Source organism: Mandrillus leucophaeus, unplaced genomic scaffold (genome assembly GCF_000951045.1).
Source record: "Mandrillus leucophaeus isolate KB7577 unplaced genomic scaffold, Mleu.le_1.0 Scaffold196, whole genome shotgun sequence".
Lineage (NCBI taxonomy): Eukaryota > Metazoa > Chordata > Mammalia > Primates > Cercopithecidae > Mandrillus > Mandrillus leucophaeus.
Window position 1 is genome coordinate 2,464,151 of NW_012101987.1, and position 22,133 is coordinate 2,486,283.

General features: G+C 37.2%; 1 protein-coding gene across 1 annotated transcript in view; it reads left to right on the plus strand.

The window, feature by feature from the left end:
- Positions 1-22,131, plus strand: part of LOC105538644 (zinc finger protein 85-like) — a gene marked incomplete at its 3' end in the record, with an annotated part of 53,703 nt that extends 31,572 nt beyond the window's left edge. The window contains exons 2-4 of the mRNA XM_011978545.1: positions 8,549-8,675; positions 9,181-9,276; positions 21,419-22,131. Coding sequence (XP_011833935.1) covers positions 8,549-8,675; positions 9,181-9,276; positions 21,419-22,131 — 936 coding nt within the window. The remainder of the gene's footprint in view (positions 1-8,548; positions 8,676-9,180; positions 9,277-21,418) is intronic.
- Between the last annotated feature and the right edge of the window lie 2 nt (positions 22,132-22,133).

Sequence of the window (22,133 nt, forward strand, 5' to 3'; positions counted from 1 at the left end):
AAAAGATCCTTGCCGCTTGGCTTTGACTCTGGACTCTGGTGGTCTTCTTTGGGGAACAAACGGTCTGGGCATAACATGATCTATTAGTGTCTGTGGGTTACTATAGTCTCTCACTATTATTGTGTCAGAATCTGAGTCTCTTCATAGCTAAGAACTTGCTTTATTCATGTGCATCTATGGATTTTTTTTTTAATAACAGCTTTCTGTTTTCTGCTTTTTTTTCCCCAAAGTCTTGCTCTTGTCACCCAGGCTAGAGTGTAATGGCATGATCTTGGCTCACTGCAACCTCTGCCTTCCAGGTTCAAGCAATTCTCCTGCCTCAGCCTCCCAAGTAGCTGGGATTACAGGTGCCCACCACCATGCCCGGCTAATTTTTGTTATTTTTATTAGAGATGGGGTTTCGCCATGTTGGCCAGGCTGGTCTCAAACTCCTGACCTCATGATCCACCCACCTCGGCCTCCCAAAGTACTGGGATTACAGACATGAGCCATCGCACCCAGCCTGCTTTTTTCTTAGTAAATATTCTTTGAAGTGCACACAGGATGCCCATGGCTACTACTTAGATGCCTGTATCCCGTGTCTACTGATACTCAGATGTCCAAGCATTCAAGAACATGTCAAGAGACTTGACTGTTGCAGGAGCAAATGTAAATTAAAAATAAGAAGCTTTATCATCTTACCTGAAAATAAGAAAGGACATTTTGTTCATCTCTCTCTTTTCTTAAAGCATTTAGATTATATGTAGATATTTTTCTCTGCTTAAAGCATTTAGATTATATGTAGATATTTTTCTCTGCTTTTTGGAAATATATGTGAATTATGGTAACAGCTAAATAAACTTTATTTCATTCTTTTTGACTCAGGATTGTCTTTCTCTAGGACCTCAGAACCATTGCTTTGTTTTTGCTTTGACAAAGGTTTTTTTTTTTCACTTTTAGTCTTTTAAAGTAGACGTAGATTTATTTACATTAAAGCTCCTTTTAAGAGCACATGAAAGTTGAGCACAAAGGTGGGATTAAATTTAGCAATACATAATAATAAAGATTAAAAGATGCAGAGTAAGTTCCTTTGAAGAAAACTGATTTTTCAAGGTAATTAATATTTGCAATCTGAAGTACTTAAACTGCAAAGAGAAAAATAGTTTAGTGTATAAAAGAAGAGTGGAGTCTGTAGTTGTACTTTGGTTTCTGTTTATTTCACAGCAATTAGCATTGTTATGTATAGTGTTGTAAAGAACTTGCATTCATATACATTAAACGGCATTTCCTATAGTAGTATAAATATAAAGACGCAATATTTACATTGAATGAATTAGTCATTTTAATTATTGTATTTTATACTTCAAAATATAAAGTGTTTTAACTGAATTATGGTTAGAGACAATTTTAAATTATTTATACTTAGATATTTACATCTAGTATCCAAAGAAAATTTACTATAAAATTGTCACGGTAGATTAATATCTAAAAGCATGATTTTATTGACTGTCATTTGACTAAATGTGAATGCTACTATTTCAGGAAAAATAAACACAATGGGAGATGTGACCACCTGAAAACAATAATGGCTCTTAAGTTAGCTATGTTGCAAGCTCTAATATATTTCACTATATAAACAAAGGTTCCAATTCTTCATCAAAAAGTGCTGGTGGAAATTGTCAGATGTATTTCAATATGGATCCCTCATTTAATGGCTAGATGAGAGAAACCTTATAAAATTCTGCTGAGAATATGCCCCCCGTTTTCATAATGCTCATGTTTGTCATGCTGAGAGTAGCTGTGTACTTGGGTGTTTAGAGAGAAATTCCTTTTAGGGGAATATTTTCTGGCGAACTTGATAAATCTTTTCTCTAATCTGAAGTTTTTCTAAAGAAGCATTTAATTTATTTTTCTCTCAATGTAATCTTACTCTGATGGAGAGCTGTTTTTCTCTCCATTGCTTTGGGTGTCTATTTCAGAAGCCCGATTAGTATCCCATGGTGTGTGTGAATGAGGTGGGCTGTCACAGTGAGAACTCTTGAAGCTGTCACTGTCCAGACTCATGCTGGAAATCCAGCAGTGTTTTTTCCATGTCACCACTATAAATAGAAACTGAGGCTGAAACACTGCTCCCATTTCCATTATTGTGAAGGTGCAATTCTACCCAGGAGGCCTGCAGGCTCTTCTCCTCAGCTCAGGCTTCACTCTGATGTGGCACTAGAGTGCTGCTGTGGCATTGGGGTTCACCTAAAATGTGAGCTGCCAGCTGTGAGCCCTGTGCTCTGCCTCAGTGGTAGATAGGAATCAAGGAAGGACATGAGCCATCAGGAGAGGGCAAGCAGGGTGCTGTAGCCCAGTGCTCAGGGAGTAGAGAGCCATTGCTTTAAAATGTAAATAACCAAAAGATAGCACAATATTCAACCATTTCTGCAGGAGAGTAAGAGCCTGCCTTCAGAGCCTGCCTTCAGCAGACACCTGGCTTCAAGTTGCAAAATTACCTTCTGTCATGAAGATGTAAAAAGTTTATTTTGTCATTAAATATAACCAATTAGCATACACGGATGGCCTTCCCAATCTCCAGGTGAATTTAGGATGAACTATGTGTGATATGGTGCTGGAAATTCCTCTACTTGTGAACTAATTATAGTGGCCATCCTTTTGTCTTTGCAGTCTCTTAAGCAGATTGACAGTGATGCTTGTCACATTCTGGTTTAATTGTGTAATAAAACAGTTTTTTTCTGTTCTTTCATTGTGGAGTTTCTCTGGGGCTGGAGAAAATTTCTTTTTAATTATAGTTCTGAAACACTGTCTAGAATTAACAGACATAATATAAAAATATAAGGTGCCAACAAAGCTTTACTCTAGAGAAACCTTTTCCTCTCAGGCTCTCCCAATCAACTCCCAGTTTTGCTGCAAAGTGCATGCTGTCCCCTAAATATGCAGGCAGAATTGTGTCTCTGCCTATTTGGTATCTAGAGTCCTCTACAGTTATTTCTAGAGAGCTACATCAGATTTCTATAAACTTCACAGGGCACCAATCAACCACTTTACCTCTTTCAATGACTCTTGTATCTTCAGATCTGAAACCGATTCGTAGACCAGGGGCCTCAGAAACCCAATGAAAGTGACACGTGTGCATTGAGTAGACATGTAGACTTGAGAGTCTCCACTTTCCACTTTATTCTGTTGGTAAAATGCCCACAAATGTGCAGGTAACACCTTCTGCTACTCCACCCATCCAGGACCTAAATCTGCAGCTCCAAATTCTGAATCTAGGTCTTGAAATTTGGGAACAAAGGAAAACTTTTATCTGAGGAATGCAAGTCCTTTGGACTCAGAGACATTAAAATGAGAACACAATTATGTCTTTCTCCCCTCTTTGAACTTTATATTTATCTACTGAAACTGTTCACTATTGCCATCAGTAGCTATAGTAGTGCCTAACTGAACACTATAACCCATACTCTAAACCCTAATGATGTATATCCAATCAATAATCAATGCTATTTCTATAAATAAATAATTACCGACAAACAGCTTTGTATCAGCCCACTCTCTGTCCCTCTCTTTTTGCCTTTACAAATCTACTTGTAAGTGCTGCTAATCAAAGTGTAGATTCCAGGCAACTTGAAAGTGTCCTTCCAAGTTATAATCCTCAAGCTTTGCCCAAATAAATTCTTTACTTATATTCATGTTGCCTCAGCTTTTTCCTCTTAGGTAGACTTATCATTTAGACTGTGCTAGAGCAGCATCTGTGAGGGGATCTCTCCTTGTACTCTGCTTTCTGTAACACCCAAGGATGCCGAGCCGGGTTGATCCCACCTACAATTTGCAAGTAAGGTCTGGCCTCTGCCTGGGATTTACAAAAAAGGGATGGGCTTTAAATTCAGAATGTACAACAGGAGGCATTTTCTGCATGGTGAGATGTCAACATAGACATCTTGTAACCCCTCCGCCCTTTAAAAGTGTGGCTCTTTGAGCTTTTCAGATCTTGTCCAGTGACCTGCTGCTATTATGTGAGAGGCTCCTAGTGTAAATAGAATCTGATGGCAGAATCTATAAGTCTAAACAAGCATCTTAGGAGTGAGGGATCAAGGCCACAATGTATCCAGAGCCATAACCACAACTATACCTACCTATAAATGTGAAACTGGAGTATTCTTGTCTTTCTTCTTATCTAAGAGTTTGCTAATCACGACAGGTAATTCATGTTCTGGAGCTCGTCCAGGGCAGTTTCATTTTCTATTTAGAATCAGCCTGAGTCTCTCTTTCCTGGCTCATCATTGGGCCATCAGCCCAGAGTCACTGGGAATCCTCTCGCAATCATGTAGGCATCTTTGAGACATTTGAGGATGTTCAGAGCAGAACTGTGTTAGGCTGACAAGAGTGGTTGGTTAATTGTGCTTCTGTCTCAGTGTAAGAGAAATGAGTCATCCTGTGTTTGTTCCTCCTCTCATACAAGAGATGTCTTTGGTTGGCACCCAGATGAGAGTTGCTCCAGTTTTCTAGTACTTGGGTGAAAAATGAGGAGGAGGTCTGGAACTCAAACAGACACACTAATTGCTTCCATTTCATATGGCCATTAGAAAAACAGATGAAGCAGTCATGGTCTCTACCATTTATGAACTTTTAGTCTAGACTAGCAACTGCATAAATGGTTGAATTAAGCATTATATAATTGGTAGAATGAATAGATGTGTGCAGAAAGATTTTGGGCTTCTCTGGGGCCACGTTCTTTATATTGTTGTGACTTCTGATGTCATCACCTGAAGGGATATTTATAGATGGAGACTTTTTATTGTTATTTCTATTTCTTTTACTTTGCTAAGAATACATATTTGTCTTCTAATAAAATTACCCTAGAAATCTGTAAGAAATTTGTTTAAATTGCTTATAATTTATTATGTTACAAAATTGAGGGTGCGGTTATAAAAATTATACAAACTCTGGGATTTAAGTTTCTCTTAGGTAAGCTTAGGAAAAACAGAACTGGAAGTACCTTCAATGGCGTAGAGAGCAGAATTCGATATAGGGTCCCCTCCCTGCCCTAATTCTGTTCAGATCACCCTTTTTGGAGGCCTTATTTAGATCTGTCCCCACTCTGGAACCTTGCCTCATAGAACTGATTAGAAGAGATCAGAGGTTTGGCTGGTGAATTCTCTTTTTTTTTTTTTTTTCTAGAGCTGGTGCTCATGCTTTCTTGAAACCCAAAAGCAGATAAATGAAAAAAAGTATATTTTAGGGTCTTAATTTTTAAATTTTCCATTAAAACTGGTGCTTGCAGAGGCATTCCATTTAGTAACTTGTTTTCTATTCCTGCAGATCCAGTAGTTGCTAGACAGGTTACAAAAAATTAAACATAAAACAATAAAAATGTCTCAAAACTACACCAAATTCTTTCCTTATCCCTCTCATCAGTCTATATTTAGCTTTTATTCTATACAGTTTTTAAAGAAATTGATGACAAACAGAAGAAGAAATAAAAATGCCGGACACTTTATCTAAATTTTGAGATTTATTAAATACTTAGTACCAGCTCCCTCGGTGTTATGAGGATTAAATCCAATAGTGTGTTATTCCCAGCACAGTGCTCCGTAATTATTGCATTAGTACACGTTCACATGTTTATAAAATGCAGACTGCTTCAGATTTTACTGTTGTTTGTTCTGTAAACTTTAAAGAGCCAGTGAAGAATATGATCCTTCAGAATGGAGATGAGTTGTCTTCATTTGTCCTAGAAGTATTTGTGTTGTGAGAAGTGCTGAGTGTAAGCGACTCTGTCCTGTGCCTGCTTTCTCTAACTAATGCTAATCATGAACCCAGGGGAAGCAACATTATCACCGACAGGGAACTTGTTTAAAACACCCATTTTAAACCCCATCAAAACTATCAGAATTACAATACATAGAATGGGACCAAAATTACCAAGTGATTTTTAAGCTCATTAAAGTTTGAGAGGCAATGCTTAGCTAAATGGTTATCAGCCCAGATTTCTTTCTTTCTTTTGTTTTCTGAAATGAAGTCTAGCTCTGTCTCCAGGCTGGAGTGCAGTGGCAAGATCTCGGCTCACTGCAATCTTCACCTCCCAAGTCGAAGCAATTCTCCTGCCTCGGCCTCCTGAGTAGCTGGGATTACAGGCACATGCTGCCATGTCCAGCTGATTTTTGTATTTTTAGTACAGACAGCGTTTCACCATGTTAACCAGGATGGTCTCGATATCCTGACCTCGTGATCCGCCCACCTTGGCCTCCCAAAGTGCTGGGATTATAGGCGTGAGCCACTGTGTCTGGCCTCAGCCCAGATTTCTAACTAGGATTACATGAAAAATTGGCAGAAATCTCTTTACTTGTGCCCTTTCCATGGATTTTGTTTATTCTGGGTGGAAGCATCCATGTCGTTTTAATGAAGTCCCTCATGTGACTCTAAGGTGAGGCCAGAATCAGGTATGATGGATTCAAGATACATTCATGAGAGTTAAGTTTCATCTTTGCACTAGAGGGTGGTTACAGGGCCTTTTTCTGTTTGGGTTTGGTAGGCACAGGGCAGTGTGGCCCATATTTCCTTTACTGTAGCAGAAATTGTTGGTGTCTGTGGCAAGGGAGGGCACCTGAGGACAGAAAAAGAGAAATTTATTTATTAATTTAGAGATGGAGTCTCATTGTGTCGCCAGGCTAGAGTGTGGTGGCGCGATCTCAGCACACTGCAAACCTCTGCCTTCTGGGTTCAATCGTTTCTCCTGCCTCAGCCTCCTGAGTAGCTGGGACTACAGTTGTATGCCACCACACCCAGCTAATTTTTGTATTTTTAGTAGAGGTGGAGTTTCACCATGTTGGCCAGGATGGTCTCGATCTCTTGACCTGGTGATCCACCTGCCTCGGCCTCCCGAAGTTCTGCGATTACAGGTGTGAGCCACCGTGCCCGGCTGGAAAGAGAAATTTTTATTTTTGCCCCCATGGAGCAGTTCATTGTTCCTGAATCCCTTCTGTTATAAAGGACCGAAATGGGTGGGCTTTTTCTGCAGGTTTTGGTCCCTCTGCCTGTGGGTGTGGTACTAGCAGGTTAACAGGTGGTGCTGAAACCTTTAAAGGCATATTTTCAAGATGCAGGTGTAATTTGTCCAAAGAATCTCATCTGAGCAGGAATCCAGAGGAGGAAGATAAAGAGGAAAGAAAGGCTTTTCTTTTAGCTAAACGTGTCTCAGATCAAGAGCAGTGTCCACTTTGCTTCCTGGACTGCCATGTGCTTAGTACTTGCAAATCTTTACTTCTCTACTTTTGTGTTTTTCCTCCCTAATGAGTTTGTTTTAACCAGTTTTAAAAATTCATATAATATCCAGTGATCTCTGCAAAATATTTCTTTCCTATATACCAAAGCCTTTTCTACATTCTGTATATCTTGGTTTCTTATATGCCATGCAGAATTCTCCCCATGAATTTATAATCTGCAATATTAAAATTGTTCTCTTCGTGGTTGTGGACTGTGGGAAGGTGTGGATACTCAAGATTTCTCTTGAGAAAAATTGGGGGTTCTTGGTAAAAATGGAGAAGATGTAATGTTGAGATTCCATCTGTGCTCTCCATTAGCTCTATGCAAAACAGGATTTTAAAAAATGCTTATTTAAACAGGATGGCATTTCTCACCCAGAAAGTTATAAAAAAAATTAGAAGATACATGCTGTATAGGGTACTAAAGAAAGACTACTTAATATCAATATTAAAAGTTACAGAACATAGAAGTTATCTGTATCTTGAACTTTGCATAAAACTGATGTTTCTGTATGGTGACAATGTTTCAGTAGTGATGCTGTGTCCTGTGTGTATCAGCACATTATAAAAATTTGTCCTTGTGCACTTTATATTAATGATTCACTTCGTTAAAGAGCTCTCTGACAGATTTTTTTTTTTACTATAGAGTTAATTATTTTTCTCTTTATTATTAAGTGTCTTTATGCAGCTGACATGCATAAATAATCATATTTAATCTGGAAGCTTCCCTTCTTTCTTAGGTTTTCTTTGCATATGTTTGTGTCTGGAAAATGAAAGCTCTCATCTTTGCTTACAGGCCAGAAAAACTGGGAAAAACACAGGCTCTTTTACTTGATGTTTGACAAAATCTTTTTGGGGCAAAAACATTGGCATTAATGATGAGCAACTCAGACTTTATTGCAGATCTTCTGAAAAAATATCTGCATTAAAAAGATATCAAGTGTACTGTATAACATTAAAATTTAAGAGGTACTTTCTAACTTAGCATGTCTTTTTGATCTGAAAAGTACACACACCTCATTCTCTAGAATGTAAATATAGCACTCAAAAATGTACGTTTGTGTTTATGCCCTTGATTTTATACTTTGTTATCCAGAAAAACAGCATCTATACGCTGATGTTGTGGATCCTATGCCACTCTATTTTCTCAGAATATTTCTGTGTGGAAATTCATTTTATTGGACAATTTTAGTCAGTCCTATAAGTCAGAACCAGTCCTCTTTACTCTCACATTTCACCTTGAGTCAAATTAAAAATTCTGCCCGTGGCCAGTTGGTAAATACGTGTGTTTGTATGTTTTTCAGCCATCATTGACATTTATGGATGTGGCCATAGAATTCTCTCTGGAGGAGTGGCAATGCCTGGACAAAGCACAGCAAAATTTATATAAAAATGTGATGTTAGAGAACTACAGAAACCTGGTCTTCCTGGGTGAGAATAACTTCAATACACCATTTCTAATATATCCTAAAGGTTTTATTTCTGTTCTTTGTAGATTGTTTTTTGGTAAAGTATGCTTTGCATAAACGAGTTTCAGATTCTCATTTTCAAGAAAATATTGCTGATTTATCCATGTAGAAGACAATTTCTTCAGGGTGTTTTATTTTGACATTAACTTTCCACATTCCTGAGCTAATCTGCATTCTTAGCTCTGGATTAGTGTTAATTCCAGAAATTCAGTGGCCTAAAATACTGTTTCCCACACTTTAAAATCTAATTGCCACCATCAATTTCTGATTCAGTAGTTCTGGGTAGTGAAATTAAGTACCTACAAATTAAAAATGTTTTCTAAATAGTTAGAAGTTTCTGTTATAAATTAGTATTTTGGGATTAATTTACTAGAATATTCTATTACATCCTCTTTATTGTACACATTACTAAGTTGGCAATTACAGAATATGGGCAAGATTAATTTTATTTACTTTTAATAAAACAGGTATTGTTGCCTCTAAGCCAGACCTAATTACCTGTCTGGAAAAAGAAAAAGAGCCCTGGAATATGAAGCAACATGAGATAGTGGATGAACCCCCGGGTAGGTGAGAGTGAACACAACAAACAACACAGACGAGAGGTCCCAAGGTCAAAGAGAAAGCCAGTCTTTAAAATGTAATTTGGGGAAGCTGTGTTTCAAAACAAATAATTTCTATAAAGCTGGGTTGTTTTTAAAATTTTCCTCTCATTTCGGGGCATCTTCCGTCTTATGCTTTTGAATTCTCTATGGAGCTTTCCCCTCAGTGATCTTTTTTCAAGCTTACAGTGAGAGCCGAAGTCCTCTTCGTGGCATATAAGAGACTGCACAATCTGACTAGTTTTCCATTGTTTGGAAGATACACAAACATCTGCATAATTTTGAGAAACTCTCTATGATTACACTACTTTTTAAGTTTTCTTTTTGCATTATATCTGAAAGGTGTGAGTAGTGGTTTCTGTTCTTTTTTTGTTGTTCTTAATTTTTCTGCACATTCCATCCTGTTTTTAAAACTATAGTCTTGAAATATAGTTTGACATTTTAAAGTATGATGTTTCTCTGCTTTGTTCTTTTTCCTCAAGATTGCTTTGGCTATTCAAAGTTTATTGTAGTTTTATGTACATTTTAGAATCGTGTTTTTCATTACTGTGAAAAAACTACCACTTAAGTTTTGATTGGGAGTTTATTGAATCTATAGATCACTTTGAATAATATGGCATTTTAACAATATTCTTTCAATCCATAGATATAAAATGTTTTTAAATTTATTTGTTCTTTCTAATTTCTTTCATTGATGTATCTTTAATTGTAAAGATTTTTTACATCCTTGGATAAATTTGTTTTCAGAAATTTACTATCTTAATGCTATTGTAAATAAGATTGTTTTCTTTTTCTCTATTTTATCAGATAATTTGTTTTAATGTATGGAACCATAACTCGTATGTTAATTTTATATTTTGCTAATTTACTGAGTGCATTTATTAATTTAGACAAGTTTTAATGTACTGTTTATGGTTTTTGTTTTTGAGAATAAGTCTCGCTGTGTCACCCAGGCTGGAGTACAGTGGTGTGATCTTGGCTTAGTGCAACCTCCACTTTCCGGGTTCAAGCAATTCTCCTGCCTCAGCCTCCTGAGTAGCTGGGATTACAGGCGTGTACCACCACACCCAGCTAATTTTTGTATTTTTAGTAGAGACAGGGTTTCACCATGTTGGCCAGGCTGGTCTTAAACTCCTGACCTCAAATGATCCACCTGCCTTGGCATCCCAAAGTGCTGGGATTATAGGCATGAGCCATCGCACCTGGCCTTGTTTATGGTTTTTAAAATATGAGATCATATGATCTACAAACAGCAACTTTTTACTTTTTTTGTCTTCAATTTTAATGACTTCATCATTGACATATTTATCATTTTTTTGACTTTCTTCTGCCATATACTTGCAGTGCAATGTTAAAATAGAAGCATTGACAATGGGCACAATATAATGTTACATTGGTGTCTGTAAATTTGAAGAAGCAACCACCTCTTTGAGTTTTTATAAACTGGTTTCAGGAGGTAAAGATCTTTCGTTGGGTCCCAGGGTGATGGGATGTCTTCTGGGTTTGTAGTAGAGAGGGGTTTAGCTTCATCACAAGGCTGCTGGGTCTGCACTTGGGTCCACCTTTAGCTGGTTTGTTACAGAGGCTTGTGTAGTTGTAATTCCCATTTTAGTTTTGGACAGACTGAATATCCTTCAGGATTTTGCACTGCAGGGCAGACAGTAGGACAGATTTTTGCCGTTGGGTCTGCATATGGTAGGCCTTACATTGGGATGCAGATGAATATGGCTTTCACTGAGTACCAGAGAGCATTTCCTCAGGTCATTGTGTGAATATCTATCTAAGCAGAACTGGCCATGAACTGTGGCTCAGAGAGCTGGAACTAAGTCATTGAACTGCTTCAGGGACCACAACACAGTAAAGACCAACGTCTGCAGGCCTGTTGCGTGGTTGTAAATGAGTGTCTTCTTCCGGACCTCTGGAAGAAGAGGACCTCTCCCAGATTGTGGCTGGTAAAAGTTTGGGATGATTACAGAGTAAGTAGAATTCTCAGTGTGACCAAATTAGGTGAGCGATTTTCTGGTCCGTAGCCAAGAACGGGGGTCTTGTAGTTTGCCACCGGAATGAGGGTCTGCCTTCTGAAGAGAAACATTCCTCAATTTTGAGCTATAGCAGAGTTTCACAGCTCCCTCACTGGATGGTAAAGCTCTCTCAGAGGTATTCATTTTGGAGATGGGGTGTTGCTACATAACCCAGGCTTGTCTTGAAATCCTAGCCTGAAGCAATTCTCCAACCTTAATGTACCGTGTAGCTGTCATTACAGGTTCGAGCCATGAGGCCTGGTTCTCTCATAAAAGCTTTTTTGTCAGGGATGGTTGAGAAATTTTCTTGCTGTTGGAGGGATAAGAAAATAGGGTAACTGTTATTTCTCCATCTTACTGATTTCACTCTCCCTATATGTTTTTACTTTGTATTTTCTATTCCAAATTTGTCTGTGATTTTGGATTCAGACATTTAGGACAATATGCTAGAATGTATATGTTATGTTTGAAGTAAATTAGATAATTAGTAGGCACTCCATGTTTACTAAAATAGTTACCTATCAATTTAAGTTTCCTGAAGGCAAAAAAAGAATTATAGGATTCGTACCCACTTTCTTTAACCTATATCTAAATAATAATTTATTTCCAAATATTTATTATATATATCAGAGGCTCTAACCCTATTTTGCGTGTGTGCATGTGTGTGTATATATATAAAGATGTAAGACTACTTACTTTTAAAGTTGGATTACAACAGCTTCATTTTGTGTAAGAATAGCATATATTTAAAACACAAAAATCAACTCTAGTTTCTTTTAAATGCTTATTTATTAAAAAGTTTCTTGGCCAGGCGCAGTGGCTCACTCCTGTCATCCTACCACTTTGGGAGGCCAAGGCGGGTAGATCATGAGGTCAAGAGATTGAGACCATCCTGGCCAACATGGTGAAACCCTGTCTCTACTAAAAATACAAAAAGTAGCTGGACGTGGTGGTGCACACCTGTAGTCCTAGCTTCTTGGGAGGCTGAGGCAGGAGAATCACTTGAACCCGGGAGGCAGAGGTTGCAGTGAGCTGAGATCACAACACTACACTCCAGCCTGGTGACAGAGCGAGACTCTGTCTCAAAAAAAAAAAAAAAAAAAAAAGTTTCTCATTAGAATCTTCTATTTATGATTATTCTGCATTCTCTGAAATTTTGCTGTTATATGGTTTATGCCAATGACTCAAAATGCCTTCCCTGAGTACACAGTTACAGCCAAACATTGTAGTTATCCAGACAAATTTTTTGAATTTTACATCAGTGTTGCATTACAGATTTTATGAATAAGCATTTCTGTTATAGTGTGTGTCTTCAGTGTAGGTTTCTTTATTTTTTTTTTTTTTTGAGATGGAGTCTGGCTCTGTCGCCCAGGCTGGATTGCAGTGGCGCGATCTCGGCTCACTGCAAGCTCTGCCTCCCGGGTTTAGGCCATTCTCCTGCCTCAGCCTCCCGAGTAGCTGGGACTACAGGCGCCCGCCACCTCGCCCGGCTAGTTTTTTCTATTTTTTAGTAGAGAAGAGGTTTCACCGTGTTAGCCAGGATGGTCTCGATCTTCTGACCTCGTGATCCGCCCATCTCGGCCTCCCAAAGTGCTGGGATTACAGGCTTGAGTCACCGCGCCCTGACCAGTGTAGATTTCTTAACATTGGTTTATTGTTTTTTTTTTTTGTTTTACTTAGGTATTATAATTTTAGACAATGAGCAATTCTGTTTGTACATTTTAAGTCAATGTGGGGTTTAATTAGATAAATTAGCCATACATCTATCACAATCAGATTATATATCTGTGTATGTTTATCTATAAATATAACCCCAATTTTGGTTATAACTTATATATATTCTTAGCTGATTTTCAATGGTTGTTTTATCTTGTCTCAGTGAGTAGTCATGGAAATAGTCTTATTTTCACCATGTGTTTAATGATGAACATTTGTTTCCTTTGTGTAAGAGAAGCAGTTTTGTGATTTGAAGGTAATTTTTGAAAAGATTTATAATTCTGTAGTTTTTCATTTTTCTTTTAAAAAATTTGTTGTAAAAACATGTAAAATTTACCATCTTAAATCTATTGAAGTGTACATTTCAGGCCTAGGCATAGTGGTGGCTCACATCTGTAATTCTCACGTTTTGGGAGGCCAAGGCAGGAGAATCTCTTGAGCCCAAAATGTTGAGACCAGCCTGGGAAAGATATAAAGATTTTCTCTCCACAAAAAAAATGTTAAAAATGGCCAGGCATGTTGGTATGCACCTGTGGTCTCAGCTACTTGGCAGATTGAGAAGCAAGGATTACTTGAGACTGAGAGTTTGAGACTAATGTGAACCATAATTGTGCCACTGCACTCCAGCTTGGGTGACAGAGTGAGACCCTGTCTGAAAAAAGTCTACATTTCAGGCATCTTAAGTCTATTCACATTGTTATGCAAAAGACTTCTAAAATTTTAACATCTTGTGAAATTAAAACTCAATACCCATTAAGTAACAACAACCCATTTTACCCTCTGTGGAGCCCTTGACAAACACCTTTCTACTTTTTTTTTTTGTAAGTGTGACTACTTAAAATATCTCATATAAGTGGAATCATAGTATTCATCATTTTGTTACTGGCTTATTTCAGGTGACACAGTATTTTCAAAGTTTATCTTAAAATGCAAGAAGTTTTTTTAAGGCTGAATAATATTTCATTGCATGTGTATGTTACATTTTTTGATGTGTTTATAAATCAAGGAGATATCTGGGTTGCTTCAGTTTTTTTGCTTTTGTGAATACTGGTACAATAAACATGGATGTTGACATATGTCTTCCAGGTTCTGTGTTGCATATTTTGGATATAGATTTATAAATGGGATCGCTGTATTTGATAATAATTTTATTTTTAATTATTTGAGAAATATTTATAACTTTTTTTTTTTAATGAGACGGAGTGAGATCACCACAACCTCCCCCTCCCAGGTTCAAGCGATTTTCCTGCCTCAGCCTTCTGAGTAGCTGGGATTACAGGCATGTGCCACCATGCCCGGCTAATTTTGTACTTTTAGTAGAGATGGGGTTTCTCCATGTTGGTCAGGTTGGTCTCGAACTCCTGGCCTCATGTGATCTGCCCGCCTTGGGCTCCCAAAGTGCTGGGATTACAGGTATGAGGCACCGCGCCCGGCCAATGTAATATTTTTAAGTAATGACTTCATTCTTGTTTTTCACCAAAAATCAACATGGATTTCATTTTTATTGTGTCATCAGAAGATTTGGTGTTTTCAAAAAAAATGATAGTGCCCATTCTAATGGGTGTCAGGTAATTTTGTCATTCAATTTCTATGCATTTCTCTATAAATTAATAATTTTGTGTGTCTTCTTAAGTACTTCTTTTTTTTCCATTTATGTCTGTGTGTGTGTGTGTATATATATATATATACTTTTTTTTTTTTTTAAGAGGGGGTCTCGTTCTGTCACCGAGGCTGGAGTGCAGTGGCATGATCTTGGCTCACAGCAACCTCTGCCTCCCAGGTTCAAGTGTTTCTCCTGCCGCACCCTCCCAAGTAGCTGGGATTTCAGGTGCCCACGACCACGCCCAGCTAATTTTTGTATTTTTAGTGGAGATGGGGTTTCACCATGTTGCCCAGGTTGATCTTGAACTGCTGACATCAGGTGATCCGCCCGCCTTGGCCTCCCAAATTGCTGGAATTACAGGTGTGAGCCACCGTAATTCCGGCCTTTGTGTATCTTTTTTGATAAAAATTAGTTCAATTATTTTTCTATTTGTAAAACAAGTTATTCAACTTTATTTTTCAGTTTTAAGAGTTGTTTATATATTCTCATATTAATTCCTGTCACCTGCGATTTGCAAATATTTTTACCAATTTCCTAGGAGGCATTGTCACCTATTGAATATTTTCTTTGATGTGCAAAAATTTTGAAGTATACTGCAGTTAAGTTTTTCTGTTTTTTTAAAATTATTATTATTATTTTTGAAAGGGAGTCTTGCTCTGTCACCCAGTCTGAAGTGTAGTGGTGAGATCTCGGCTCATTGCGACCTTTGCCTCCCGGGTTCAAGCAATTCTCCTGTCAACCTCCTGAGTAGCTTGGACTATGAGTGCATGCAACCACACCTGGCTAATTTTTTTGTATTTTTAGTAGAGATGGGGTTTCACTATCTTGGCCAGGCTGGTCTTGAACTCCTGACCTCTGGTGTTCCGCCCTCCTCAGCCTCCCAAAGTGCTGGGGTTACAGGCGTGAGCCACTGCGCCTGGCTAGTTTTTTGTTTTTTGTTTTTTTCTCATGCGTTTAATGTTGTATCTAAGAAAATGGTGCTGAGATGAATGCCATTTCTTTTCCCCATATTTTTTCTAAGAGATTTATTAGTTTCTTTTTATTTCTAAGCATTTTATTTAAAATATTTTTCATATATGGTTCAATGAAATGATCCAACTTTATTTTATCAGTGTTAATAGTCATTTTTCAACATATTATTTTTTGAGACAGAGTCTTGCTCTGTCACCTAGGCTGGAGTGCAGTGGCCTGACGTTGGCTCACTGCAACCTCCACCTCCCTGGCTCAAGCGATTCTCCTGCCTCAGCATCCCAAGTAGCTAGGATTACAGGTGCCCACCATCGTGCCCAGCTAATTTTTGTATTTTTAGTAGAGACAGGGTTTTGTCATATTAGCCAGGCTCAACATTATTTTTTGAAGAGTTTATATTTTTTCTACTGTGTGTTCGTGGCAACTTTGTGGAAGATGATTTCACCATATATGGGAGAGTTCATTCGCAGGTTCTCTATTCTGTTATTTCATCTGTTTATCTGTCTTTGTGTCAATGCCACATTGTTTTTGTTATTGTAGCTTTTAATATGTTTTGAAATTAGAAACTGTAATGACTCTTCATTCCTTTTTTTTTTTTTTTTGGAGATGGAATCTTGCTCCTTCATCCAGGTTGGTGTGCAGTGGTACGATCTCAGCTCACTTAAACCTCTTCCTCCTGGAATCAAACTATTCTCCTGCCTCAGATTCCCAAGTAGCTGGGACTACACACACCCACCACCATGCCTGGCTAACTTTTGTATTTTTAGTAGAGTCGGGGTTCTCCTTGTTGGTCAGGCTGGTCTTGAGCTCCTGACTTAAAGTGATTCACCTGTCTCAGCTACAGGCATGTGCCACCACACCTGGCCCTCTTTGTTCTTCTTTATGGGTGTTTGGCTATAGTTTATAATCAAATTTTAAAATTCTAAACAGTATTTCTGTAAAAAACAAAAAACAAAAAAAAACTATGCTATTGGATTATAGAGATTATATTGAATTTGTTCACCACTATAATTTGTATTGACATCCTTGAAAAATTAAATTTTTGACCCCTGAGCAAGAAAATGTTGAGGAATGTGTTTAATTTTCATTTACCTTTTGATCTGCTAGTTTTACTTTTGCTCATAATTTTTAGTTTCATTCAGTTTTTGTCAGAAAACTGAATAATTTTGATCTTATTTATTTGTTGTTGTTTTGAGATAGGATCTTACTCTGTCACCCAGATTGGAGTGCAATGGCATGATATTGGTTCAATGCATCCTCAACCTCCTTTGCTCAAGTGATCCTTCCACCTTATCCTCCTGAATAGCTGAAACGACATCATGCACTAACATGTCTGGCTAATTTTTTTGATGATTTGTAGACACAGGGTCTCACTATTTGCCCAGGTTGGTCTCAAACTTCTGTCCACAAGTGATCCTCCCACCTTGGTCTCTCAAAATATTGGGATTATAGGCATGAGCCACTGCACCCAGCTAGTATTCTTAAATTTAATAACATTTGGTATATGTCCTAACGGAATATACCAGGTACAAATAGGAATATTGTGCTTTTTACTAGAGAGGATCTCTTGCTTTTGACTGGAAAGTTTTGTATGAGTCTGTTAAGCCTCTTTGGTCTATAACATGATTTGGATGTCCATGTTCTCAAAACCTGTGACTGGCTCATTTTATTTTGCATCGTGTCATTGAATTTTCACTTTATAGTTGTCAGAATATTTCCTGCGTTTTAAAATCTGGGCGATATTCCAATTTTTCTTTGTTTTATTTTGTTTGTTTGTTTGTTTTTGAGACGAGTCTCACTCTGTCGCCCAGGCTGGAGTTCAGTGGCTCAATCTTGGCACACTGCAACCTCCACCTCCTGGGTTCAAGCAATTCTCCTGCCTCAGCCTCCGGAGTAGCTGGCACTACAGGCACGTACCACCACGCCCAACTAATTTGTGTATTTTTAGTAGAGGAGGGGTTTCACCATATTGGCCAGGCTGGTCTCGAACTCCTGACCTCTTGATCTGTCCATCTCAGCCTCCCAAAGTGCTGGAATTACAGGCATGAGCCACCACACCCAGCTTTGACATTCCAATATTTTTATATTTCAAATTATGTATACTGAATGATTTGGTGACAGAAATTTGCTTGCATTTGCCTGTTGGCTTCAGTAAAAATGTTGCAGTAATTATGGGTATGCAAATCACTCTTTACATTACCATATATGTGAAAGTTTATATATGTGCAGCATTCTATTTGATTAGTCTACTTTTTCACCTTGAGACTCCTACCAATTTGTTTTAATTCTGTAGCTTGTTTTTTTTATTGTTGTTGTTTGGGTTTTTTTAATTGTTGTTGTTTGGGTTTTTTTTGTTTGTTTGTTTTATTTTTGTTTTTTTTTTTTTGAGATGGAGTCTCACTCTGTCACCCAGGCCAGGCTGTAGTGTAATGGCATGGTCTCAGCTCACTGCAGCCTCCGCCTCCTGGGTTCAAGTGATGCTCCCACCTCAGCCTCTTGAGTAGCTGGGACTACAGGTGCATGCCACCACACCTGGCTAATTTTTGTATTTTTAGTGGAAACGGGGTTTCAGTATGATGGGCAGGCTGGTCTCAAACTCCTGACCTTGTGATTCGCCCACCATGGCCTCCCAAAGCGCTGTGATTACAGGTGTGAGTCACTGCACCTGGCCTAATTCTGTAGCTTTTTAATGTGTTTTGAAATCAGAAACTATAATGGCTCTAACGTTGTTCCTCTTTTTGAAGATTTTTCTGTACGTTGTTGTCTCTTGAAATTTGCTATACTTTTTGGGTTGCTGTTCATAGCTCTTCGAAAATGCAATGAGAATTTTGAAAAACATGCATTCAATGTGAAGATTACATAGAGCAGCATGAACAGTGTCACAGTAGTAATCATTTTAACCTTTGAACAAGAGCACACTCAAGAGTGTGTTACTTTCTTTTTTTTTTTTTTTTGAGACAGAGTTTCCACTCTTGTCACCCAGGCTGGAGTGCAATGACAGGATCTTGGCTCACTGTAACCTCTGCTTCCCAGGTTCAAGCAATTCCCCTGCCTCAGCCTCCCGAGTACCTGGGATTACAAGCGCGTGCCGCCACACCCAGATAATTTTTTATATTTTAGTAGAGATGGGTTTCACCATGTTGGCCAGGATGGTCTCGATCTCCTGAACTCATGATCTGCCTGCCTTGACCTCCCAAAGTGCTGGGATTACATGCGTGAGCCACCGCACCAAGCCTGTTACTTTCCATATATCTGTAAATTTTTCAGCTGTTTCTATTATTGTTTTACGGTCTTATTCCATTTTGGTCATACAAAGTAATCCATAAAATTTCAGTTAAAAAAATTTTAAGCCTTTTTTTTTTGGCCTAACAGGTGAACTATCAAGGAGAATGTTGTATGGGCTATTGAAAAGAGTGTATATCCTGATGCTGAGGAGTGTTCTCTATACCTCTGTTAAAAATATTTGTTTTATGTTGCCTTTAAGTCCTCTGTTCACTTACTAATATTCTGTCTTGTTTTACTATTGTTATAGAAAGTGGGGTATTGAAATATCCTACTGTAATTATATTGCTCTCTATGTTGCTTTCTATGTGCTTCTTCAATTCTGTCAATATTTGCTTCATTTATTAGGAACTCTAACGTGAGATACAGACACACACACACACACACACACACACACATTTGTTATAGGTTCCCAGTAAATTAATCTATTATTGTTTAATGTTCTTTTTCCCTTTGGAGTTTTGATTTCAAGTACATTTTATAAAGTATGACAGTTTTTGGCTTAAGATTTCGCTTGTATAATGTTATTTTGACCTCTTCTTTTATTTGGTTAATGTTTGCATGCAATGTCTACTTCCATCTTGCCACTTTCATTATTTTATTAGATCTCAACTGCCGCTTGTAGAAAGGCAAGTTGGATCTTGATTTTTAAATTTTCAAATAAATCCTTTTATTGAAAGTATGTCTCTTGATTGAAAAGTTAATTTTATATATATTTAAATACTTTTCTAAGGTATGTCTCTTGATTGGGAAGTTAATTTTATATTTATTTAAGTAATTTTCTAAAGGAGAAAGACTTACTAATGTTATTCTATTTATTGTTTTATTTTATTTTTGTCCCTAATTTTCTCTTTTTCTGTCTTTTTTGTGTCTTTTTGATTTTTGTATTCATATGCTTATACTTTCTTATTTTCTTTTGTGTATCTATACGGATATTTTCTTTCTGGTATCTTGGGGATTGCATAAAACTTAAAAGGTACAGCAATATATTTTAATCTGGTAAAAAATTAACTTCAGTTGCATACAAAAATTCTTCCTCATTACATCTGCTCTCAACTTGGTTACTGATATAGCTAATTATATCTTTTTGTGTTGTATATTCGTTAATAGATGATAATTTCTATGCTTTTATCTTTCAACTTTTAGAGAAAAATTAAAAGTGTTTTCTGCACCATTATGGTAATGCTGTGAAATTCTGTTTTGTGTATGTGCATATTTTTTCCCAGAAAGTTAGTATTTACGTGTGATTATTTGTTGTTTTTTATTGCATCATGTTATTTTCAGTAGAAGGAACTGCTTTCAGCATTTTTGCTATATAGGACATATGTAGTGCCAATATACTTTCTCAGGATTTAATTATTTTAGAATGTCTTTTACTTCTTATTTGTTAGAACAGTTTGCTGATGATATTTTTCTCACTCGACAGAATTTTTTTTTCTAGGACTTTGACTATGTCACACAGTTGCCTTCTTGCCTGCAAAATTCTTGTTCACAGATTCACTGGTTATAAGACTATGCTAATAAATGACACATCACTTTTGTCTTGCCACTCCTAAGATTATCTTTTTGTCTGTGACTTTTGAAATTCTTCTAATATTTTTGTGTGTTATAAATATTTTGTGTGTGTGTATCCTAGTTGGTTTGTTCAGCTTCTTCATATTTATATCATTTTTATGGTTGTTTTCTGAAAGTTTAATAATGTTTTTGATGGGCCTGTGCTGCCCTAATATTTTGTATACATTATAATCTTTGATTGGGATTTGGACATTAAAAACAAGCTACCTGTCACAATCTTTATAATGTAGTAGCTTTCTCCTGGCATAGTCTGAAACGAATTGTCTTGGCTAGAGATTCTGTGAGTCTCTCATACGTGTCCTTAGAATGTGTCTTGTCTGAAATTTTTTTTGTGTGTGTTTTTTTAGTTGAGTTTATTCATATTTCTTCTTAATAGTCAGTAATCACTTGATACACCTCTTCCCTGTCTGTAATACTGCAGTCTCTGTGGTGCTGCACCATTTGTCTTTGGTCTCAGCACTCTCAAACTGTTATTCCAAAGTATATCCCCATTTATTTCAGCATTTTGTGTTACAGGAGACCGAAACCAGTGTCTGGTAAGACCCCTAGAAGCCAGAAATTTAGATGTATGTGCCAATATTTCTCTTGTATTTTAAAATAGAAACCAGGAGTTGGCAATTTGCTTCTGAAGGCACTGTGTTATATTAGGGGGCAGGAATAGCTGTATTGGTTAAATGTAATGTACTTTTCTTTTCCTTTTATATGATTCTGCATTGTGCTCACCTGTGGCACTGCACACATTTAACTCATTTATACATTTTCCACAAATGTATTTTGACCCTTAAGTTTTTGTTTCATTTATATATTTATGAAGAAATTAGACCCTGTGGTATTTTGATATGCTATTTTGCTTATGTCATTTGTATGCTTTTATAGGTTTGATTTGTATGTTTATCTGAGCCTAGTAAGTGGAGTAATTTGTTGTTTTAATTTCTTTTAGTTATGCGTTCTCATTTTGTTGAAGAACTTTGGCCAGAGCAAAACATAAAAGATTCTTTCCAAAAAATGATACTGAGGAGATACAATAAATGTGGACATAAGAACTTACAATTAAATAAAGGCTGTAGAAGTGTGAATGAGTGTAAGCTGCACAAAGGAGGTTATAATGGACTTAATCAATGTTTCACAACTACCCAGAGCAAAATATTTCAATGTTATACATATATAAAAGTGTTTCATATATTTTCAAATTCAAATAGACCTAAAATAAGACATACTGGAAAGAAACCTTTCAAATGTAAAAAATGTGGCAAATCATTTTGCATGCTCTCTCAACTAACTCAACATGAAAGAATTCATACTGGAAAGAAACTCTACAAATGTGAAGAATGTGGCAAAGCCTTTAACTGGCCCTCAATCCTTAGTCAACATGAGAGAATTCATACTGGAGAGAAACACTATAAATGTGAAGAATGTGGCAAAGCATTTAAGCAGTCCTCAAGCCTTACTAGACAGAAGAGAATTCATACTGGAGAGAAATACTACAAATGTGAAAAATGTGGCAAAGCCTTTAACCGTTTCTCAAACCTTACTATGCATAAGATAATTCACACTGGCGAGAAACCCTACAAATGTGAAGAATGTGGCAAAGCCTTCAACCGGTCTTCCATCCTTACTATGCATAAGATAATTCATACTGGAGATAAACCCTACAA